This window comes from Octopus bimaculoides, chromosome 12 (genome assembly GCF_046866305.1).
Source record: "Octopus bimaculoides isolate indiv1 chromosome 12, ASM4686630v1, whole genome shotgun sequence".
NCBI lineage: Eukaryota > Metazoa > Mollusca > Cephalopoda > Octopoda > Octopodidae > Octopus > Octopus bimaculoides.
This window is the reverse complement of record NC_142939.1, coordinates 38,820,728-38,830,463: the sequence shown is the minus strand read 5'-3', so window position 1 is coordinate 38,830,463 and position 9,736 is coordinate 38,820,728. Positions and strand designations below refer to the sequence as shown.

Sequence of the window (9,736 nt, the reverse complement as noted above, 5' to 3'; positions counted from 1 at the left end):
GTTTGATACCACACAGATTCTACTTGGCTTTTTTGTTATGTACTTTGCCATTTTTGTAAATATCTATTTCTTAAAACTACCTTTTCTCAGAGATACTTCTTACCCCAAATCTGTCGTCTTTCTGCTGGCTGGCATATTTATAATTTCTATTTTATGTATTCTTCAATCTCTATATTTCAAAGACAGCTCTGTGTTGAATATTCCTTCCATAATGATTATATTCGATGTTGCTATTCTTGCACCAGTTATTTACTTTGTTATCACTAAAAGCAAACTGCCTACTCTATCTTCTCTCAAAAAAACATTCAGTTTGCGTAAATATGATCTTGTCACTAACTGTTCCTGTTTAACGACCATTATCTATATTGCTGCCTTCTTTTCTAATAGTTATGTTGTTTATGAGGATTGTGTTGTTACATTTTTAATTCTTAGTCACCTCTGTTGTTACTTTGTCCAACTCTTAAGAAAAATGCTTCATGACAAGATGGCCCATCATCGAGATGGACCGAGTAAGCGCAGTAAGTCTGTGAGCAAGTTTGACATTGGTTATATCTTCATCCATCCAGCATTCATTATCTTTCTTCTAGTTTTACTGTTCTGTCTTGTCTTGAGATTCTCCATATCTTTCCGCACGTGTCGGGAAGAGCAATGGACTTGTATTCATTCAATATTTACTTTCCCCCTGTCAAACCTCTCAGACAGCGAAAGCAAAAATTTACGTTATTTTTTCAGTGTTGCTTGTATTATTACTGTCATTGTTGTATCTCATCAGTGGTTACGCTTCTATGGAAACCTAAACAGCAACATAACCACTGTCTTATTTTATAAATATGGATTCCCAGCTGCAACCATTTGTATTGGATTACATTGGGCCGTTCAAGGTCTCCCAGCTAAAGAACTTGACAGTCTACCCTACATACACCATGTCTTTCTGGCAAGATTAGCTTATGCACTCCTCATATTATCCATGTTGTCTTTTATAATCAACCCATTATGTGTTCATCTTGTACAAACCAACAGGAAGCGGTTGAATATTCCTTCTTGGCGTGCTTCTGTTACTGAGATAATTCCGGAAGTTTTCAAACAGTTACATAAAAACTGGGGAGAAGAAAAAGAAGAAAACTCTGAAAAGCCTGTAATTGCTTGTGGACTCGGGACGGTCCAGACTGCCTCCAGTATTTACTGTGTGACCATGTGCTCTTTATTAGTGAGTTTATTACTTGGTGATGGTATGACCCCAAGTATATTACTGGCTTTAATCCTCATTTGCATTTTCTTAGAGCTACATTCCACATTTTACCACACATCGGTAAAATTAGGTAAGTTCATTTTGAAAACATTTTCTTTTATATTCATCATCATCATCATTATCGTTTAATGTCTGCTTTCCATGCTAGCATGGGTTGGATGATTTGACTGAGGACTGGTGAACCAGATGGCTGCACCAGGCTCTAATCTGATCTGGCAGAATTGCTACAGCTGGATGCCCTTCCTATTATGCAAAAAAAGAATATTAAAAAACATACAAGAAATCATCATCGTCATCATCATCACCATCATTATCATAAACATTGTCATCATCATCATCATCGTCATTATCATTGTCATCATCATCAGCATTAAGGTAGTGATATAGCAGAAACGTTAGCTTGACTGGAAAAATGTTCAATGGCATTTTATTCATCTTTATGTTCTGAGTTCAAATTCCGCCGAGGTCAACTTTGTCTTTTGTCCTTTCAAGGTCAATGAAATAAAGTACCAGTTGATAATCGGGTGTTGATGTGATTGGCTTACCACCCCCACTACTCCAGAATTGCTGGCCTTGTGCTAAAATTTGAAATCTCTATTCTTACTTTAAACTCTCTACACCTGGTGGCACAAAACCACCTCCCTCGATTCAACACCCCTACACAGTCAAAGGATCTTGTCTTGCAAGTTACTTGGTGACCTCTCTAGTGCAGGTGCCATGAAAAAAGCACCCAGTATGCACAGTAAAGGGGTTGGCATAAGGAAGGGCCTCCAGCAATGGAAACCTTACCAATGCAGACAGAGCTTGGTGTAGCCTCCTCCCCAGTTCTTTGAATCTTGTTGAACTGTCCAACCCATGCCAGCATGAAATACAGATGTTAGATGATGATGATTGTTTAATTTTTCTTCAACAATAATGTTCTGTTTGAGTGTTGGGCCTCACAGAGGCAATGACCAAGATGTTTGGCGTTATGTGGTGCTTGAGAAGACCCATCAAGCCAAGCAAAATTGCAGTCATGGTAGATACTGGTGTTACGCAAATGGCACCCATGCCGGTGGCACATAAAAAGCTTCCATTACACTCTCAGAGTGGTTGGCATTAGGAAGAGCATCCAGCTGTAGAAAACTATGCCAAATCAGATTGGAGCTTGGCGCAGCCTTCCAGCCTTGCCAGCCATGGTCAAACTGTCCAACCCATGCCAGCATGGACCACAGACGTTAAATTATGATGATGATGATGATGAATAATGTCTGCCAAATTTGTCAGCCTTACATAAAAAAATTTTTGTTTTGTTGTTTTGCCAGAGAATGCTGAAGTCTCCTGGACATCAATAACCATGTGGAGTCTGCTGTCAATATGTTTCTTCTATGCCACTGGACATCAAGCTACAATCCAAACAATTCGATGGGAATCAGCATTTGTTGGTTTCTATGGAGATTTTACAACTCATATTATTCCATCAGTTTTGATCACACTCAACACATTTGCTGGACCAATTCTGTTTACTGTAGCGGCACCATTATTGCTATTTTGGCCACACATTAACAAACCAGCTGCAGAATATTTCAGCCACAAGAAGAAAGCTGAAGAGTGGAGAGGAGATGTGGTATTGTTTGAGAAGAATGTTGTGCCTCAGTTGTTATTCATGTTGTACACTCGTTTGTTTCTCTTCTCTTCTTTAGCAGTAAGTATTTCATAAACCTTTGCATTATTGACCAGTTTTAAGACAGCGAGCTGTCAGAATCGTTAGCATTATTTCATCTGCTGCTATGTTCTGTGTTCAGATTCCTCCAAGGTCGACTTTGCCTTTCATCCTTTCAGGGTCAATAAATTAAGTACCAGTTGCATACTGAGGTTGATGTAATCGACTACCCCCGTCCCCCACAATTTCAGGCCTTGTGCCTATAATAGAAAGGATTATTTACCAGTTTTAGCCATTGGACTGTGACTATACTAGGATACCATCCATCGTCACAAGCTTCTATATCATTCTAGTCACTGGGATGTGACCATACTGCAGCACCACTTCCATGAATCTTTACATCTTAACCCTTTCATTACCAACCCGGCTGAAACCGCTTCTGGCTCTGAGTACAAATGTCTTGTTTTCATAAGTTTTGAATTAAAAAAAATCTTCCACCAAACCTTAGTCACAATTTATGTTTCTAACACTAGCCTAATGATAACTAAGTTATTTTACTAAATTCTTTGTTATATTTAAAGTAATTGAAAGAGATACAGAACATCTCAAAATAAATACAATAACGAAAGGGTTAAACTGGTTTCAGGAATAGGACCATGGCTTTTTTATGGCATCACCTCAAAGGGTTTTAGACAATCACATCAACCGCTGCACTTATTTCAGTCTACAACTTATTTTATTGATCATTTCATGTTGAACAGCTAAGTTAGAGGACATAACATAAACAACACTACCAGTTTTTTTCTTTAGATCAGTGTAAACACAAACAATTGTATATACAAGATGGACTCCAGTACAGTTCCTGTCCAGTCTGTCAACTTCTACACACAGGACATTGGTCCACTCAGGGTGCTGTGAAGTGGAGTTGAAAGTGAAACCATGTGGTTGTGAAGCTAGTTTCTCAACTGCACAGCTGTTCTTTCCCATCTTCAACATGGTATGGTATGATTTGACAGATATAGCTACTATTTCTAACAGATCAAGTGATCATACAGTCTCCTCTAGGTTAAACATTCTTATATTTACTGGACTGACATAAAGCTGCTGCTGTGAATTAAAATCATGCTACCTCCAGTTTTACCACATGACAAAAGTATTTTTGTAAGTTGGTTTTGAAAACGATAAAGGCCTTTTATAAAGGAGAAATATTTTCAGCTGTATTATTTAGAATGATTTATAGAAGTTATGAAACTTGGGACTATGCATCACATGGATATTTATCTGTTTGGTACACAGTAAATAATTTGTTGATTTCTATAAACAAGAAATCAAGCTCTTATTATATTCATTGGTTCAGTGCGATAGCTTTGACTGAGGAGGTACAATAAAGTTGAAACTGCAGTGTCTCAAAGTCCTGTTACACTGGTGAATCATGAATGTTATAAACACACATTGTCTAAAGAGAGGTGGTGTTCTCTGCTGACAAAACACAAAAGCAATCAAATATTGATGTCTGAATCTGTCAGAATGTGTTGAGAATGAATAATTATGTTTGAATTGTAGATGCCTGCAGAAAAGTTAAATCTAACCAATATATAAGATTATATGTCACTGTGTTATATACACACCATACACACTGTGAATGGTTTGTATGTATGTATATATATATATATATATATATATTTGACAGGAAGGACAACAAAAGAAAGAAAGAGACCTTGATATTATGCAAATATATATATATATATACACACACACACATATTTATATACGCACACATACAAATATATATACATACACACACACACACATATATATATATATATATATATATATATATATATGCACACACACATATATATATACATATATAATATATATATACACACACACACATACACATGTATATATATACACACACACGCACATATATATATACACACACATACATACACACACACACACACACATATATGTACATATCACCAACTCATTTAATGTCCTTTCTCCATGCTGACAATTGTTGGATGGATCCAGTGGAACTGGAGACTGCATTGTACTCCAATGTTTGTTTTGGCATAGTTTCTATGACTGCATGATGCTCTTATACCAAATATTTAAACAAAGCCTTCAAAGACTGAAGTAGAGAAGGGTTCTGTGCCAATGGTTGCAAAGCACAGGCCAGCTGAAAACTTCTACAAAAGGGGCCGGATCCATTGGGTGTACAAAACGATCATCATCATCGTTTAACGTCCGCTTTCCATGCTAGCATGGGTTGGACGATTTGACTGAGGACTGGTGAAACCGGATGGCAACACCAGGCTCCAGTCTAATTTGGCAGAGTTTCTACAGCTGGATGCCCTTCCTAACGCCAACCACTCAGAGAGTGTAGTGGGTGCTTTTACGTGTCACCCGCACGAAAACGGCCACGCTTGAAATGGTGTCTTTTATGTGCCACCCGCACAAGCCAGTCCAGTGGCACTGGCAACGATCTCGCTCGAAAATCCTACGGGAGCCAGTCAGGCGGTACTGGCAACGGCCACGCTCAAAATGGTGCATCTCATGTGCCACCCGCACAAGAACCAGTCCAGGGGCACTGGCAACGATCTTACTTGGCTTGCCGGGTCTTCTCACGCACAGCACATTTCCAAAGGTCTCGGTCAGTAGTCATCGCCTCGGTGAGGCCCAATGTACGAAGGTCTTGCCTCACCACCTCAGCCCAGGTCTTCCTGGGCCTACCTCTTCCACGGGTTCCCTCAACTGTTAGGGTGTGGCACTTTTTCACGCAGCTATCCTCATCCATTCTCACCACATGTCCATACCAGCGCAATCGTCTCTCTTGCACACCACAACTGATGCTTCTAATGTTCAGCTTTTCTCTCAAGATACTTACACTCTGACGGGTATTCACATTGACATTACACATCCAACGGAGCATACTGGCTTCATTCCTTGCAAGCTTACGTATGTCCTCAGCAGTTACAGCCCATGTTTCACTGCCATGTAGCATGGCTGTTCGTACGCATGCGTCATACAGTCTGCCTTTTACTCTGAGTGAGAGTCCCTTTGTCGCCAGCAGGGGTAAGAGCTCTCTAAACTTTGCCCAGGCTATATATATATATAGTCAATTCAAGGATGTCAGATTAAATAATCCAAAAATTTCACTGGCATTGAATCAAAACATATGTAGGTATTTGGCATCTGCCTTTTCTTTTAGAGGTTTGTAATTTAGAATTCATTTGTATTGTTTTTATAAAAGAATCTTTCAACCTCATATATCATACAAATGAATTATTTATACATCCATAATTCTCCATTTTCTTCCTTTCATCATTATATATATTTGATGGGCTTCTTTCAGTTTCTGTCTACCAAATCTACTCACAAAGTTTGGTCAGTGTGGGGCTATAGTTGAAGACACTTCTTTCAAGGTATCATGCTGTGTGACTGAACCTGAAGCCATGTGGTTGGGTAGAAAACTTCAGCCACATTTGCATAAAGAAATAAATTGTAAACGATTCCATTAAATGGATTAGGATTTTAAATATTTCCCCTGTTCTCTACAAACAATTGTGTGTGCGTGTGTGTATACAAATGAATAAACCCACATGTAATTTTGTTTGTTTGTTTTATTTTGCAGTTACTTAGCAGTATGACAGCAGCAGCACTTCATAGAAGACATTTAATGGTTTGGAAGATATTTGCTCCTCGGTTTATATTTGCTGCTGCAATGTCTGGAGTCACCTTTTTAACTGGTTTAATTACCTTCCTGTTGATGATTCGTGTACAAGCTGCTCTGTCGCGTTGGTTTTATAAACTAGCTGAATCTTATGGCCAATCTCAGTCTTGACGATGATGGTGCTCTTTAAGGAAAAACTACTTTGTAGACTTTTAGAGTTGTATTTGTTTAGCAGGTGGCTTCATCTGGGATGGTGTGATGAAATTGAACTAACTATATTGTAGCAGAACCATTTACTAACACACAAAGCTGTTAAATTAATTTTAAATTTAACCCTTCAAAATTTAAGCCAGTCATATCTGGCTCAAATATTCTACCTGTTTATGTTCAAACTGGCTAGATCCAACTTCTCACATAAACCCTACAATGTCATTCTAAAAATATAGAACCATATCATTGAAATCTCAAAGCTATGACTTGTTGCATGTTTAATTCAAAACAATGTGAATAAAGAAGTATTATGCTTGACAGAGTAATCCGAATACTAAAGGTTTGAATTTATTTCATCACACAAATACAACCTTGTCATTGATACAGTTCTATGAAGATGCAATAGAACAGGAACAATGAGCAAGTTACTACTTGCTCGTTTGATACTGCATTAAATAAATTTAAAACAAATTTAACAGCTTTGCATGTTATTAATTAGTTCTGCCATGGTGTAGTTGCTTCATAGAGAATTTATTTTAAAGCTTCCATATTTGAAATGTTCCATTTATTTTTACCTTTGGATTGTTTATATTTTAAGAGGCATTATTGCCATCAACAATCAGATTTTTAAGAAATTAACAAAAAAGAAACAAAAAAAAAAAAGATATAGGAACTCAGTTTTTAAATGAGTACATTACAGTCAACAAAAATATTGAAAAACCACTATTACATCAAATAAAGGCAGTGAGCTGGCAGAACTGTTAGCATGCCGGGCGAAATGCTAAGCAGTATTTCGTTTGCTGCTATGTTCTGAGTTCAAATTCCACCAAGGTAGACTTTGCCTTTCATCCTTTCGGGGTCGATAAATTAAATACCAGTTGAGTACTGGGGTCAATGTAATCGATTTACTCCTCCTCTCAAAATTTCAGGCCTTGTACGTATAGCAGAAAGGATTATTACATCAAATATATTTTTAAAATACAGTTTCTCAGTGCTATTAGAATTCACGTGATTCACTCTTTATGTGGTTTTAATAAGCTGTTATTTTGTAATGACAATAATAGTAATAATAACCAGATATTGAATTCATATATAAAATGTATATAGAATATTAGTTCACTAGTAACATATAATTGTACATGTTACATCTTCAAAGTGCATTTGGATGCATAAACATTCGTGTTATAATAAAAATTATTATTTTTATCCATTTCTGTTTCATGTATGTTTGTTCGATGAAGGAATGTTTGAACATCATTAATAAAATATTTGTTATGTTTTCAAACTATCTTTTACATTTCAACTTGTGTGTTTACTTTCTGCTTATTTTTTTAAAGTTCATTTAACTGAAATATTATGATGAACTGCAGATAAGATAATTAAAATTAATTATATTAAACAGTTGTAAAGTCTTTCATCACTCTCATTGTTTTCATATTTTCTTTTCTATGCTTGCACAGGTCAGATGGAATTTAACTGGATGCTCTTCCTGTCACCTATCTTCACCTGCTCCCAAACAAGATAATATTTTCCTTAGTCTTTGTGAAGACCTGTCAAACCAAGTGAAATTGTAGTTGTGGCTGATGCCAGTGCTGTCTGACTGGCACCCATGCCATTGGCAAACAAAAAACACCACTTGAGTGTTGGGCATCATGGAGGCAGTGACAGGTGACCAAGACTCTAGGCTATATACCATGCTTGTATTGACCTGTCAAGCCAAGCGAGACTGTAGTCATGGCTGATGACAATGTCAGGTCAACGGCATCCATGCTGGTGGCACGTAAAAAACACCCACTACACTCTCAGAGTGGTTGGTGTTAGGAAGGGCATCCAGCTGTAGAAACCTTGCCAAATCAGATTGGAAGCTGGTGCAGTCCCCCCACTCTGGCTCACCAATTTTCAGTGAAACCGTCCAACTCATGCCAGCATGGAAAGTGGACGTTCAACAATGATGATGATGATTTCAAACAGCTAGACATGCTTTCATGATTATAAATAAACAATATTGCTTATAGAATGGTGATGTTTATTTACATTTAGTGCGTGTTATTGAGACAAGGAGACAATGCACACAAGTGTGTATTTGTGTCTCCTTGTCTTGACATTATGTGATCATTGTAAATAAGCCTTACCACATGATTGGTGTTCATTTCCAACCCTCCATGAAATTGTGTCTGGCCATGGGAAAACGTCACTTTGTGAGGCAACAAGTGAGCATTGGCAACAAGAAGGGCATCCAGCTATAAGAACTCTACTTCAATGAATTCTGTTTGGCCTATGCAAGCATGGAAACATAAATGTTAAAACAATAATAATGGTGATAATTGTCTGATTAAAATTAAATAGTTTTAATTTTAACCAGACAGTTTTGATGCTTTGATAAACTACACTTTTTCTGCCCATAATGAAATTGTATAGACAAAGTCGTTAATGACTGCCCTGTGTATTTAAATAATTTTAGTTTATTTATACATGCCACCGGCACGGGAGCACTCAGTGCCGCCTGACTGGCTCCCGTGCCGGTGGCATGTAAAAAGCACTCAGTACATTTTCGCAGTGGTTGCCATTAGGAAGGGCTTCCAGCTGTAGGAAACCTTGCCAAATCAGTTTGGAGCCTGGTGCTGCCTCCCTGATTAAACTGTCTAACCCATGCCAGCATGGAAAGCGGAAGTTAAACTGTGAGTGGACCAGCAGGCCAAATAATAGAACCAATGTTACCTCTGCATGTCATAAAAGACAACTTAAAGATGTTGAAGTAGGATTTGTACTCTGACCTTATAAATGGACGGTTTGACTGAGATTTAGAAAGCCAGTGGCTGCACCAGGCTCCAATCTGATCTGGCAATGTTTCTACAGCTGGATACCCTTCCACTCCACGAATGTAATGGGTGCTTTTTACATTCAATATCATCATCATTGTTTAATGTCTGCATATATGTGTAAGTGTGTGTGTCTA

General features: G+C 37.7%; 1 protein-coding gene across 2 annotated transcripts in view; it reads left to right on the top strand.

The window, feature by feature from the left end:
• Positions 1-8,179, top strand: part of LOC106877410 (GPI ethanolamine phosphate transferase 3, catalytic subunit) — a 20,914-nt gene extending 12,735 nt beyond the window's left edge. For both annotated transcript variants that reach the window (XM_014926304.3, XM_052972145.2), the window contains exons 3-5: positions 1-1,319; positions 2,554-2,933; positions 6,532-8,179. The exon at positions 1-1,319 is cut by the window's left edge and continues 437 nt beyond it. In XM_014926304.3, the coding sequence (XP_014781790.1) occupies positions 1-1,319; positions 2,554-2,933; positions 6,532-6,741 (1,909 nt within the window). In that variant the 3' untranslated portion in view covers positions 6,742-8,179. The remainder of the gene's footprint in view (positions 1,320-2,553; positions 2,934-6,531) is intronic.
• The last annotated feature ends 1,557 nt before the right edge of the window (positions 8,180-9,736 follow it).